Genomic DNA, 14,872 nt, shown 5'->3' with positions numbered 1-14,872 from the left:
TGAGGACCTTGCCCAGGAAGGGAATGTTAAACACCAGCCAGTAGCTTTTTCAAACCTTCAAGGTCCAATACAGGTTTCTACAGATGTGGCCATACCACAGCCTCCTTAAAGCCCACATGGGCCACCATGTTTCTCAATGGACGTAACTGGACACCCCCCCCCCTTCTACTATATTTAATAAGCTGAGACAGACAAGAATAAAGAAAACAGATGGTTGGCTGAACTTGGCCAAACAACTTATATAACTGAGTCATTCAACAAAATAACCCAGATGGTGCCTTGGTTGCCTCCATTGACTGATCTGCATTGCGGTGGATAGGAGGGATGCCCTATAAACATCTCTTTGTCAATTAGATTTGGGTATGCTGAGACCCCCAAAAGTTGCGTGCCACACCCATGCCTGACGCTCCAATAGGTCAGGACTAGGACTTTCAAACATTATGTCTTTCACCTACTAAGTTGTAGGTTGACTTTCCTAACAAAAACTGTAATATAAGATGATGTAGATTGCCTTCAGATATTTCATATCCTCTGGATTAACATATTTTTTCATTTGTGCTTTGATGTTTGTGATCAAATAAACTAGACCCATTCTTCTTCATCAGCGATTACAATGAGGTCCCTAAGCGACTGCAAAAGTTAAACATTCTTTAAAGTGTTAATGGCATCACTGTGATTACCGGACAAAGCAAAGCTGTAATTTTTTATTTCATTATATTTTCATCTTCTTCTTCTTCTTCTTCTTCTTCTTCTTCTTCTTCTTCTTCTTCTTCTTCTTCATGATCCACCTTGAATTTTTATAAGGAAAGGCACGACGCAAATATTTTAAATAAATAATAAATAATCTTAACATATGGCAAGTTGCAGTAGACACTTCCCAGACTGCTACAAGGAAATTGCTTTGCAGAAATTCAAGAACCAAAGATGAACTCAATGAGCCCTGACCATTGGATTAGACTGGAACAGGTCATAATAATCTTAGAAAATAGGTAATACTTTTTCAGCCTGGATGTTTCTGCTCAATCTGTATCATATGTCTTCAGTAAAGCAATTCCAGAATAACTTCAGGTAGGCTGTTTGGGCAGTAAATTACCATCCCTTAAAGATTTGTGCCATTTTGACAAGATTTATCTAAACGGCATCTATCTGCCGCTAAAACCCACTATGCTTTTAAAAACTAAAATGAGTGATTGTGTTTGTGTTCCCGTTTCATCTGCATAGTTCACACTGTGACAGAAAAAGCCTGCTCTCTCACCCCTCCATTTTCCCCAAGTGAGGGATAGCATGTATGCAAACAGCTCCTGAAAACACAAACCTCAGGAAATGTGCTGTCTGGCAGGAAATTAGGAAAATCCCAGTGATATATATTTATGTCTACCCAGGGGGTGCCTAGTATCCCCTCTCGCCTCCAAAAGGTGTCAATCCCTTTTACCTGCTGAATATGAACATTGTCAAAAGGAGCAGGTGCTACTCAAACCAACCTGGAAGAGTCCCTAAAAGTGAGCTGAGCTTTGCAGCTTTCGTCCCTGCCTGAAAGGATAAAGGGTCCGTTCCATCCTTTATCCTCATCTATCAGAAACCTTGCAACTAACCAACCGAACTCTGTTACATGTGAATAGGCTGAGGCGTCTACTTGTAAGTTCCTAGGTCAGTACAAGTTTCTTTTCCATCATGTTGGTAAGGTCCCACCAGGAGTCTCAGATCTGCACAAAACTGGAGAACGGCACAAGCAAATGTACAAGTACCTCTTGCACACTTCTTGGGTGGGGAAACTTAAAAAAACCCACAAGGTGCATACACAGCTATTTGCCCTTTTGTCATTATAGGATCAACAAATCTGAAGGCAGGGACAAACAGAAAAGGGAACATCTACTGGTATGCATGGGAAAGCCCCAAATTTCCTACTCCTTATACACAAATTCAAATACTGGGCTAAAAAAGGTAAAGGACCCCTGACAGTTAAGTCCAGTTGTGAATGGCTCTGGGGTTGTGGCACTCATCTTGCTTTACTGGTCGAGGGGGCCAACGTTTGTCCGCGGACAGTTTTTCCGGGCCATGTGGCCAGCATGACTAAGCCGCATCTGGCTACTCTGGTCTAATTCAAACAGGCAAATTGTGGAAACGTAGCTTAATAATGCTCATATATGGACAAGCCCTGAAAGGTCATCAGAAACCCTCAATCCTGCATTTGATTCTATGCATGTAAGTGTTGTTGTTTTTGGAAACTAACTAACTAACATGCTCACAAGTGGGCACAGGCTCAAGGCCTTTGTGGGTAAAATCCTATACCCACTAGTCTGAGAATTAGCCTCACTGTATTCAGTGGGACTTCCTTCTAAGTAGACATGTATAGTATGACACTATCCTGATGGTTATGTTGGATGTCGTATAACAAGGAACATCACCTAAGCCTTCAATAACTCTGAGTGCCTTTGGGGAACCTTTTCTCATTTTTTCCTAATCCAACACTTGACCAAGAATCATTTCTGAACAATGAATGGCTTTGTTTAATTGTCTTCACATGGATGAAGGGAAATGTCAGGTACTCATGGAATATTAAGATTTGCTGCTCAAGTTGTCAAACTTGTTTTATCTAAAAAGGCACAATGATCTTTAAGGTTAGCACCTGACAGTTTACTATACATTTTTGTTGAGGTCTCTGGTGTTAACAGCAGTGCCATCGCGGACTGAATTGGGGGGGGGGATGTGGGGGAGACAAGAGACTGAATTTCATTAAACAATATTAATTTGAATCCAGATTTTCAAGTAATATATTTGATGTGAAACACTGTGTTAACCAAAAATGCCCTGTTAATCTGTAATGTACAAATTCTTACAGAGCAGAACTGAATAAAAATCATTATATAAGGAATTTTTTTAAAACAGTGAGGCAGGATTGTAGGTTTCAGCTGAAGTTCAAATAAAAATCTGCAACCATCAACATATATAAAAACAATCAAATCACAAGAATCTGGGGGTTAATTTATGTTTTGGTTTATGTGCATGTTTATGCTATCATTTTCTTACATTATCTGTTTTGTCAACACTTAATTGAAAGCCTCAGTAAACAAATGATTCTTTAAAAAGAGACAAAAGGAACATTCATACAGAGAAACAGTCTATGTGGCTGTTACAACTACGGCCCATCAGAACAGTGGTACCTCGGGTTACATATGCTTCAGGGTACAGACTCCGCTAACTCAGAAAAATTACCTCGGGTTAAGAACTTTGCTTCAGGATGAGAACAGAAATCGTGCTCCGGCAGCACAGTGGCAGCGGGAGGCCCCATTAGCTAAAGTGGTGCTTCAGGTTAAGAACAGTTTCAGGTTAAGAACGGACCTCTGGAATGAATTAAGTACTTAACCTGAGGTAACACTGTAAATCTATTTAAAAATCCTGGGCAAGTAAAAAGGTCCTTGGTGATAAAAACAAACAAACAAAAAAACCATAAGAATACCAAGCAAGCCTCTCCACTTGTGACCAAGTGAAGATGCCCTGGGCATCAGGATGATGCCTGACATCTCTACCATCTGGAGGTGCATGCCTGGGGATAACTGGATCTTGACTGTTTTCACACACTAATACCCCATCCTGTAGAGTTCTATCGGCTATATTTTTTCTGCACAATTGGAATGAATTTCAGGAACCAAAATGCTTTTTTGTGCAGTCTGAGCAGGAGCTGTGAACAACGTTATAGTTAATTGTTGTAGCTTGTCTTCACTTAACCCACCCCACTGTCCTGCTCACAGCTGTGAAGAATATCCCTATGTTATGAATGGTCCAGGTCACCATTAAGAAAACAGGTAGAAATAGGTATACAGTGGTACCTCGGGTTACATATGCTTCAGGTTACAGACTCTGCTAACCCAGAAATAGTACCTCGGGTTAAGAACTTTGCTTCAGGATGAGAACAGAAATCATGCTCCGGCAGCGCGGCAGCAGCAGGAGGCCCCATTAGCTAAAGCGATGCTTTCAGGTTAAGAACAGTTTCAGGTTAAGTACGGACCTCTGGAACAAATTAAGTACTTAACCCGAAGTACCTGTGTGTGTGTGTATGCAGACTGTCCCTGACCCAGTGACTTTTAAGTTCTCAAAGTTCTTAACCTAGCTCAAGATGGTCATCTGAACTAGCCAGATGTTACAGTCAGTCTGTCATTTGAAAAATAAGGGTTTAGAGCCATATTGCCCAAAAATGGCAACAAGACAGTCTGTTTTGATGACTGTAACCTTGGTTTAAGAAGCTATTTGGAGCCTAGCTTATACATCTGTGTTCCTAACCCTGCTTTAAAATCAATGCTTTTATTATAGTTTTCCAACGTTGGCTCTTTCCTTATATTGTGCTGTTCCAAATAACAACCAGAGTTACGAAACCAGCCCATACTGTGGGCTCAAGCGAATAAGTCATGGGTAGGCAAACTAAGGCCTGGGGGCCAGATCCGGCCCCATCGCCTTCTAAATCCGGCCTGCGGACGGTCCAGGAATCAGCATGTTTTCAGATGAGTAGAACGTGTCCTTTTATTTAAAATGCATCTCTGGGTTATTTGTGGGGCCTGCCTGGTGTTTGTACATGAGTAGAATGTGTGCTTTTATTTAAAATGAATCACTGGGTTACTTGTGGGGCATAGGAATTTGTTCATTTTTTTCTTCAAGATATAGTCTGGCCCCGGACAAGGTCTGAGGGACAGTGGACCGCCCCCCTGCTGAAAAAGTTTGCTGACCCCCTGGAATAGGTCATCAGGGGGTTTCTTTTTGTTACAACAAATCCAATGTTATCAGGTCTCATGAGTAACAAAAATTATACAAACACCAAAAAAAAACAACCTAAAATAAAAAACAGAAAATGTATCAGTAGCACATAATGGTTATCATCTTATGCAGCAATTTCAGTTTTCAGGGTAAGTATGACAGACAAAATTCTATGCATGACATTTCTACAAAACAGCTTACTGTTACCAAGTCTTTTTTTTTGTTTGTTTAGTTCTGCCTTAAAGAGAAGACAGACCTGACATTCTCAGGCAGGTCACAGTGGGTTCTTCACCCACAAGGTGAACTTGGAGCCACAACACATGTTACAGACATAAAGAAAATATAACAAACGCAAAGGAAGTCTGTCCATCCAATCTTGCCCCACTTCTTGTGCTGCATATAGCCACCTGCCATTTATATTTGTGTATACACACACCCTAAAGTTCAATCATAATGATAATAAATGTTCCACTGCGAGCAAAATGCACTTCACAGCTGGATTCAGATGCTGAAACTGTCCAGGAATGAGCAATTATTTTAGTAGGTTAGCCCTGGAATATAACATATAATGCAGGTCTCAAAACAGATTGAGGGTATTTTTAAAAAACCAAAAGGCAGGGAAAGGGCAAGAAACCCTTTCCCAACCTCTATTGTATGCTGCCAGCCAGTGCAATGGAAAACCAAGGCAATTAGCAAACAAGGCCAAAAAAAGCAAAGAAAAAAAGCAGCATTTAAGTGCCCAATTCTCATTAAGAGACACTGGACAATCCTAAGTCTCCAACCAGGGATCTCACCGAAGGGATGGGGAGGGATGGACATTTGGCAAGACTAGCACTCAAAATTCGCTAGTAGCCAGCAATTAGCTCCATAAGGCTTACAGAGTTAAGGGAAGATTTAGTAAGATCCATAAAGGCTTTACTGTTTTCCCCCAACCCATTGTTTCCATGAGCAGCCGTTTATTTTCCTCTGTAAAGACTTGTTTTCCACTCTTGCTGCAAATAGAAGTTAGTCAGATGAACCAACCATTTGAAGCAAAGGGGAAGAAGGGAGGAGGGGGTGGAAGAGAAAGAGGCAGGATTGTTTAAAACATTTGAAAAGCCAGCCTGGAAGAAACCCATTTGTATTTTTAAACAAACAACAAAAAGCTAATGTAGCTATCAAACTGGCAGCACATTAAACACCAAAGAAAATGTTTTCCTGGCGATCAGTGTGTGTGCTGACACTAAATGGCTTCTGGCGGTGGCACAGAGAAAACTTCATGAAAAACTGGGGAAGCCTGCGCAAAGGGGCAAGACGGAGACGCAGCAATCAGAAAAGGAAAGCCTACACAGCATCGTATCATTCTCGAGGCTGCTGGGTTGCAAATGTTTTGGGGCACATTTGCAAACCTTGTAGAGTTATCACAGCTGAAAGACGGGAGGGAGTCAATGGTTTTGTGGAGATCTTCGATTAACACACATACCACGGGGGTGGGGGGGGGGCATTTCAAGTTTATGTGGGTCAACAGTTAATGTTTAGGCTCCCCAGATTTTTCCAGCAGCAGTTGCAGAGGAGGATCACATTAGTACAGGAGGAGGCATCAGATGCTACACTATCACTGTCTCCCACCTGCCTCAAGCCACGAGCAATAGTTAGAAGGCTAAGAATCTCAAACTTTCATTTAAACGTATTTGCAGGCCTCATGCATGAATACACAGGGGCTAAGACCTGGCCACAGTGATCCATGCGATGGTCACCTCCACGCTTGACTACTGTAAATCGCTGCCCTTGAAGCTGTCCCAGAAACTCCAGCGAGTGTAAAATGCTGCAGCGAGGCTCCTCACAGGGTCTCTGCCATGGAAGCATATTCACCCAGTGCTTTTCCAGCTGCACTGGCTCCCAGTGGAGTACAGGGTCAGATTTAAGGTGCTGGTTTTGACCTTTAAAGGCCTTCACAGCCTAGAACCCTCGTACCTACGAGACCGCCTCTTCTGGTATGCCCCACGGAGGACTTTAAGGTCCATAAATAGCAACACCTTAGAGGTCCCAGGCCCTAAGGAAGTTAGATTAGCCTCAACCAGAGCCAGGGCCTTTTCAACACTGGCTCCGGCCTGGTGGAACGCTCTGTCTCATCAGACCAGGGTCCTGCGGTATCTGATTTCTTTCCGCAGGGCCTGTAAGACAGAGTTGTTCCACCTGGCCTTTGGCTTAGAATCAGTTTGATTCCCTCCCCCCTTTCTTTTTCCTTTCTCCTCCTGTGAAGAGGCTGCATCCTACTGTTTTAATGTTGTATTTTAATCTTGTTTTTTTAAATTGTATTTTAATCAACTTGTTTTTATTATTGGTTGTTAGCCGCCCTGAGCCTGGTCTTGGCTGGGGAGGGCAGGGTATAAATATTATTATTATTATTATTATTATTATTATTATTATTATTATTATGAAAACCTTCCCAAAGCCCTGCCCGTTTCATGATTTCAAAGAACTGGATCAGTTTTGAACATTTTAGTTACCCGTTTGGCTGGACGGAAGTCAAGACTTATCTATGCTAAACGGGATCTGGTCATAGCCGTAGGAATGCAAAATGATGCGGGCATTCTAGGCAAAGTTAAGCATTGTTAATTGCGTGCTTATCTTTCCCGTGTTAAATACTATAAACTTGAAATGCGTGTGAGCAGTGGCCCCCTGGTTCACAATATGTTTCTGATGCAGCACACACTGGGTATCTGCTCCTCCATCAGCACACCACCAGCTTGTTTTACGGTTATGCATCTTCTACACTCCCACACTTTAATATTAAAAGTATTTAACATTTCAATTTAGCATTTCCTACATGCTCGTTCCAACAGAACTCTTGATATCTCCCTTAGGCCTATCTTTGCAGGCTAATGCACTTTAATTTTGTTCTTTAGAAGAAATTTACATACAAATTCCCTCAAACAGCTTCCACCAGGGAGCTGCTTTTTTCAAACAACTAAGCGCATATGACAACATGTTTCGGTCCTTCTGAAGGAAGTTAAAGACTTGCGATGAAGATGCCGCCAATAATAATTGACTTGTGGACCACTGCCAAGATCCAAACACTTCATGCAGGAAGATTCATGCTCCCTATCAACTTGATTTTGCAGAACAATTCTCAGAAAGATTGCAACAGAAAGAGGCAGAGAAATTTTCCACCTTCCCTATTTCCCATGCTACCCTCACCTCCCCCAGAAGCCAAAACCTCTGCCACAGAAATAGGGAAGAGACATTATGAGGAGTAGATTTACAAGGGACCAAGAGAGAGTAGCAGGTAGCCATAAAAGAAATGGTGATTGTTTTCTGCCCTAGTGTATATAATAAATCAGAAGTCAATGAACTTTTCCAGACATTGGAATCGAAAGGTCTAACACTGTACCACATTTTATTAGCTAGTGGATTGTTCCTGTGAGGATTCCCAGGCAAATCTCTAGTGGTGATGGACAGGGGAATTCCATGTCAGCAATTCGGGGAAAGAAACTTCAGCTCAAGAGAATTTTCATCCCCAGGAATGTGGGCAAACAATTCTCCTGTTAGTACAATCTGCTCATCAAATTTGTATGGTAATCCCATAGGAATAATCCTCCAGCAGACAAAATGTTGAGAAACCGTGCAGTGCAATTTACGATCACAAACTAATTATCATATGGGCAATTATTTGAGTGCTCATCAATACAGTATTACAAAGACACAAGTTTTTTTAAAAAAACACACACCAAAAAAGCCCCACACACTTACTTCTTCAGCACATGTCTAGAGTGAGTCACAAAAGTTAGTCCAACATTTGCCCACCGACCCAAGATGGAGTAGCGCTTACCATTAAAAGTAAAGGTGTGTACCACTTCTGAACACTGATATTTTAACAAGTACTGAAGAAACCCAACGAATGTTGCTCATGAAAGGCACACAGTCGTTCCAGATTGAAAAGGTCCACAGTAACTCAGCTTCTCTCTCTTGCCTGCCACAGAGCTCATCCTGACACTTTATGCCTCTCTCCCTGCAACTGAACTCAGATAACCTCCATCTCGCAGGGTGGAAGGCCAAATACCTGTGACCCTATAATTCTATTACGTACTGGCTTCCCCTGTCTAAATCAATTTCAAAAAGAAATTTGTATCCCTCTTGGGGAAAAGGGTTAACTGCTAGGCACCATTACCATCAGCTATAAATGGCGACACATATAGAGAGCTGTGGCAAACCACTTTCATTCCACAAGTGGAGTCATAGAGAGCTAAACCAACAACAGTCACACTCAGAGCAAAGTCCACCACCAAATATAACTAACATTTGCTATCTCCCACAGATCACTAGGGTGTCAGGCTGGCAACTGCCATATACTTATAGAGTGCTTTGGAATGATGAAAAATGTTTCCTGTACAATACAATAGCCTAGTTCGCATGCAACAAACGAGTCTAGCTTGTGAAGTGTAAATCCAGGCTCCTAGAGGCTTATTCCTCTCCAAAAGCCCTGCAAGCGGAAGCCAAAGTTGGTCATTCTTTGGAATGAAAGAAGGTTGCAGTAGCTGGGTTCTCATGTCGTGACAAGCCAGACTCTAGTTTGTTTCCTCCCATATGGAGCAAAGTCAGCAATGGGGAGGAGCAAAGTGCTGGTGTAAATTAAACCATGTTTGTTTTATAAACCATGGTTTAACATTACATGCAAATTAGTTCAATATGTACTGTCTTGTCACCCCAAGAAATGAGAGAGGTATGCTGGGTTAACCTTTAAAAAAGACTTTAAAAAGACTTGGTCTAAGGGCATAGAAAGAATGGTGCTCACATTATGGAAAGTCCTTCTAGTAATCAGAGGTGGAGAACCTTTTTTCTGTCTCCAGGACTATGTACCAGTGGTAGGCATGTCTAGAAGCAAAAGTAGTATGGCCAGACCTAAAACTGGGGGAGCAACAAATGTGACTTATCTGTATACAATAAGCTACATTCCAGCCACGCAAAAGACAAAGGTTTCTACATATCTAAGCAAGCAAGAGCCACTATAACAACTAAAGGACACTCCTGAGAAGGGCTTGAATCAGTGCTAGTGAGGGGTATAGCCTGAGGGGAGCCCTCAAGACCAGATAGGGAGGCCCCAAGTCCTGTGACTTCTCTTCCCTAAAGTAAATGCTTGCCAGAGTCATAGCAAGTACACATGTCAATATGGTTGTGCATAGGAAACATGAGAAGCTTTAGGTATTTTAAGATTCTGCACTATTTTATTTTTTGATAGTTTGAGACACAACCCACTCGGAGTCTCCAAGGTGAGCTGTTTATGCATCCAGATAAACTAACAGGAATAACTTCTGGGACAAGGGATTTCAGTCAAGAAGTCTGATCCAAACATGAAAATTAATCATTTGGCTGATCTTCTCAGTAAAAGAAAAACTTCAGGAGGCTACAGCTAACTTGAGTCAAAAGTCTTGCTGAGCTTTTGCTTGGATCTATGACAGTTCCCTGTTCCAGTTTTTAAGCTTACCTTCTCCTATGAACTAGAGTAATACAACAACATTGCTAAATAGTGTGAAAAGAATAAGAGGCAACTGAAAGATTCACCATCATGGTCAAGTCCACCCTATGTAGGCTTAGTCCAGGCCACCAAAAGACTAAATAAGAAGTTTGCTACATAATGTTAATGGCTGAGGCAAATCTAAACAACTCTTACCATTAAAGAGCAGGTACCAGGAATGGTTCTCTATGATTTTTTGCCATACTGGTAGGCTATTCAGTCTGAGGGAGGTTCTGACAAAACGTCCTGGGGTGATCTTGAGATCACAAAAAGGAAACAAGGTTGGAAGTGGTTGCTGAAGCACATACAGTCCAAACCATTTTAAAACAGGAAGCTGAAATACAAGAGAAAAGGCCACTTTCTCCTGCTGCTCAACAGCCTGCCTTCAAGGTGTGGTGGCAAAGGCCACACCATCCATTTATCGTGATTACAGATTTTTAACTTGTCAAAGCATAATCAGTACTATTCATAAGAAACAAAGCTTTCACCTTAGATAAGCCTGGAATACAATAGCAGAGGAAGTGTTATGGTTTCACATGGTTGTTAGCAACAAAGTAGTCCATGGAGAACCGGTGTAGCATAGCAGCTTGGAGAATGAACTTGGAATCAGGATGTGTCTGGTTCAAATCCCTCCTTTGCCATGAACTAAATAGGTTGCCTGAGGCAAGCCATTTTCTCTCAGCCTTACAATTGCTAATAGAATAATCACACTGTCCCTACCCTACATGGTTGTTGTATGGATAACAAGATAATGTATGTGAATAATTTAGAACAATCTCATTATATAAATGCTAAGCATCATAGTTCTTTGTATGCATGACTGCAAGCTCTAACCTTGTAAGTGAGTCATTTAAAAACAGTGGGATTTACTAAGAATTAGCCACATATAAGACCGGAAGAATAGACCTGACAGAGAGAATCCCAAAGCTTATCATAAAGTATTGCAGTAACAAATAATGTCCACATTTGATTGTCAAAGAAACTCAGTGAGATGAGTTTACACAATACATTGTGATAGTTAAGAACAAATATGAAACACTAGCATCTTGAAGTGGGCAACAAGAACATTGTTCCCTTTAGACAAAGGAACTACCATGGCTTAGAAAGTGGCATGGTTTCTAATGCACAGATCCCGGGCTACCCCTGCACTTTACACCATTTGAATAAGTCAGCAGAGAGGTTCGTCTTGAAACCTAACAACCAGTTTGGGGATAAAAAGCCTATCTACAAAGCCAGTGCCAGCTCATGTGACTTAAATGCACCAAACTAAGAAACTTGAAACCTTCTTAAGATTCACTGGCCTGATACATGTCTAGCAGCATTAAACATATGCTAGAGAATGAATGAAGTCCTGCCTTTATCTGATGAGCCTCAACTGACTTGGAAAGAACATTTTGCCCCATGAATAACGCTTTCAGGTGTATATTGTTGCATTCATGACAATGAGAGTCAGCTTGGTTCTGAGACTCTGCTAGGTGGGATCCAATAACTCAACATTTACACATCTCCCAACAAACACCGGCTATTTAGAGAATTTGCCACTTTATAAATATAAAGAAGCAATAGAAAATTAAGGCTGATAATCCAAATGCATGCCAGGAAAAGCATGGCAGACAACTTTCCAACATAACCTTGTTAATATCACGCTGAAAATGTCAGAAACTCTTGCACTACTGTGTCATACTTAATAAAACCCCAACTATATTTTTAAGGAAGCTCATACACACAGAGAAGAGAGCATGTGGAACAAATTGTCCTACTCTAGCACACCCAGCTCTCAAGTATAGTTCCACCTTCTCAAACTCCACACCTCCTCTATTCACTGCAGATGCAAAAGCAGCCAAATTTGGGAGCTAGGCAAGCTGGAATTCAGTCCTTCAATTCCAGAACAAGATGCCCATTACAGCTTACCAGTATTTCTCTTAGCATGATACTATGGTAGTTTGAATAAAGAATACAGTACTCCAAAAATGTAAATTATGATATATTAGTGTAGAAGAAACTCAACTAAAGCAAAACAGTGAAAATGAACTTTTCATACTATAAGCCTAAAAGTTTCCACATTTCCCCAAGCAAAAGAATGTTTTTTGTTTCAGTTTTAGACTGCATTTTTAGGGGAGATACTCGCATTCCTGTTACTTTTCTCTTGCTCTCTCACACATACAACCACCCAGGAAAAATATACTAGTCTCATTGTACAAGGGAAATATTAAAAGTTTAATTTAGCAAGAGCTGGAAATGGGAAGTGATTGGAATTTCGACTAACCAGGCTACTAGCAAAGCTTATCATCAAGAGAAGGTTTGTTTCCTTTCAGAGGTAACCACAGATAACCAGGCTTCTAAGTCTTCATTCAGATTCTTCTCTGCAATAAGTATGCAGTCAGAAGAGTACAGTAAACAAGCATGCTCCCAAATCTATCAATTCCTCCTTCACCTTCAATTACTGATGCATAATAAGGGATGCATTAGAGGAGGCAACTACACTCAACGATGTACAACAGAGAAACCTTTCCCAGGGAGAGAAGTACCTTTTGCTAAAGACTTCATGGCAGCCCATCAGAATACAACACTCACAATGTGTGTGTGTGTGTGTGTGTGTGTGTGTGTGTGTGGATAAAAAACAGATGCACGGGCAATGCGGAGCCAAACCTATTCAAAACCTGAATTCAAATCCATAGCCTGGCACAAGACAAGAGCCTGCATTTCGTTGCTGTTTCCAGCATGTTCAGAGTAACACTGCCCTGAAGTGACAGGTACCTCTCCTTCCTTGCTTCCCACTTCTTCTCCAACCTGTATGGCAGACACCATCCCGAAACAACCGCCTCCAGTCCGTCCCCGCCACTCAGGACGAAGCTGAACTTCTAAGTGCTCCTAGCCCGGGGGCTCGACTTCCTCGCCGGGCCCTTCTTGAAAAGCCTCTATTATTAGCTCCTGCAAAGGCGCAGCCCAAGTTTGCGCCTTTCTCCCTGCAGCCAGCTGTTCCTTAGTTACCACCTCTTCTCGCACAGAGCTGCTCCTGACAGAGCGCCGCACACTTTCCCCCTCTGCCCACAGAGGAATCTCCTTCCTCCCCTCGGAGCCCTCGGCGCCTTCACCCCAACTCCTTCCCCCTCGCCTTGCCTCACCCTCCGCTATCCGACTCCCCACTTCCAGAGACACCTTTCCCCCCCCCCCCCTGCCCGCCTCAGCCCCGCTTTGCTCGTTGTTCCCTCCCGGCCCCCGTCCGCCCCTCTCTTTCCTCACCTGACTCGGGGGGGCTCCAGACCCAGCTGCCTCGCCGTGGGGAGGGCCCCCCCGGCCCAGCCGCTGGGAGGGGGGTGGGGGGCGCTGGAGGGGGGCTCAATGGCTCCGCGACGGCGGCTCCATCCACAGCGCCTTCACCTGAGGAGGGACCGAGCCCCCCTCCCCTCCCCGAGCCACTTCCGGTCCCTCTGCTAGGCGACAGGCGCGGGGAGATGAGCGTCGAGAGGCTCGAGTGGTGGTCAAAGAAAGCGCCCAGGGCATCATCATTCCGTCAGGGGGTGGTGGGAGAGGGAGCGCGTCGAGCGCATCGAGCGAAGGCTTTAGAGGATAGGCAAGGAGGAGCGGGTAGAGAACCGAGCGAGTCGATACGGGAACTGATGGGCGGGGGGGGGGGGGGAGAAGGGTCGTCGCTGGGGGAGGCGGCGGCGAGGAGGGAAGCAGGCCGAGCACGGAGGCGCCTGGATAGAAGTAGGGACGATCCGAACGCCGGGCGTATCGATGGCGGTCTCAGGAGGAGAGGGAGCACAAGCTGAACGCCGAGAGCATCGGCTCAGAGCGCTGGCGAAGGGGAGATATGGGGGGTGTCGGGGCGTGTCTGTCTGGGAGTCCGAATATTCGCCGATCGGGGGACCCCTTCAAGTTGTTCCCCAATCTTAAATTAACAGCAATTAGTCTTGCATCTTAAATTAACAGCAATTATTAGCATTGCATCTTGAATTAACAATTATTAGCCTTGCATCTTAAATTAACAGCAATTATTAGCCTCGCATCTGCCCCCCGGTCGCCAGCCAGCGATTAATGCAACGTGACAGTTCGAGGCGGGTCCTGCCGTTTCCCCAATTCCAGTCCTTGCAAACCGCGATAATGATGGTTCTAGAGGTGCCGAAGGAACTAATATGTTTGCATGCGGGGGACCGATAGTGTGTGTGTGCGTGTTTCACCACCAGCAGGGACGACCGATTTGTTTCCGACGCGCGTGGGAACGTCCTTGCCGATTATCTTTCATAGTATTTTTTTTTTTTTTAGTGTAACGAATAAACTGTCTGCCTTTATTACGTACTCTCTCTCTATCCTACCAGTTTTCGCTCAGACGTAAGTACGCTTGCAGCTTCACCCTTAACGACCCAAAGCCTGGGAAGTTTCAGTGGGATTTATTTGGAACCGCCCAGCAAGCAGGCATAGCATTATATATATACCCTTAGTAACAAAATTAAGTACTGGAGCAAACCAGTGGGGATAAATTAGGCAGGACCCAGCCTGGCCCTTTCTTACACTTGCCGATGGAGAAGGTTGCTTAGATGAACTGTAGGTCTCCAGCATCTTCACGTGTCCCGTTATGTCCGTTTTACATTTTGACACAGTCTAAGAACAGACCCCCCCCCAACAAAC

General features: G+C 43.4%; 1 protein-coding gene across 6 annotated transcripts in view; it reads right to left on the bottom strand.

Moving 5' to 3' along the window:
- Positions 1-13,994, bottom strand: part of IKZF4 (IKAROS family zinc finger 4) — an 85,490-nt gene extending 71,496 nt beyond the window's left edge. For 3 of the 6 annotated variants that reach the window (XM_083490110.1, XM_083490111.1, XM_083490114.1), the window contains exon 1: positions 10,397-10,502. In XM_083490110.1, coding sequence (XP_083346236.1) covers positions 10,397-10,399 — 3 coding nt within the window. In that variant the 5' untranslated portion in view covers positions 10,400-10,502. Of the gene's footprint in view, positions 1-10,396; positions 10,504-13,483 lie in introns of those variants that run through there. The other 3 variants (XM_083490113.1, XM_083490115.1, XM_083490112.1) reach the window with 3 other exon arrangements.
- Positions 13,995-14,872: the final 878 nt, after the last annotated feature.

The sequence above is a fragment of the Podarcis liolepis genome (genome assembly GCF_965112155.1).
Source record: "Podarcis liolepis genome assembly, chromosome: 2".
Lineage (NCBI taxonomy): Eukaryota > Metazoa > Chordata > Lepidosauria > Squamata > Lacertidae > Podarcis > Podarcis liolepis.
This window is presented reverse-complemented; position numbering and strand designations above follow the sequence as displayed.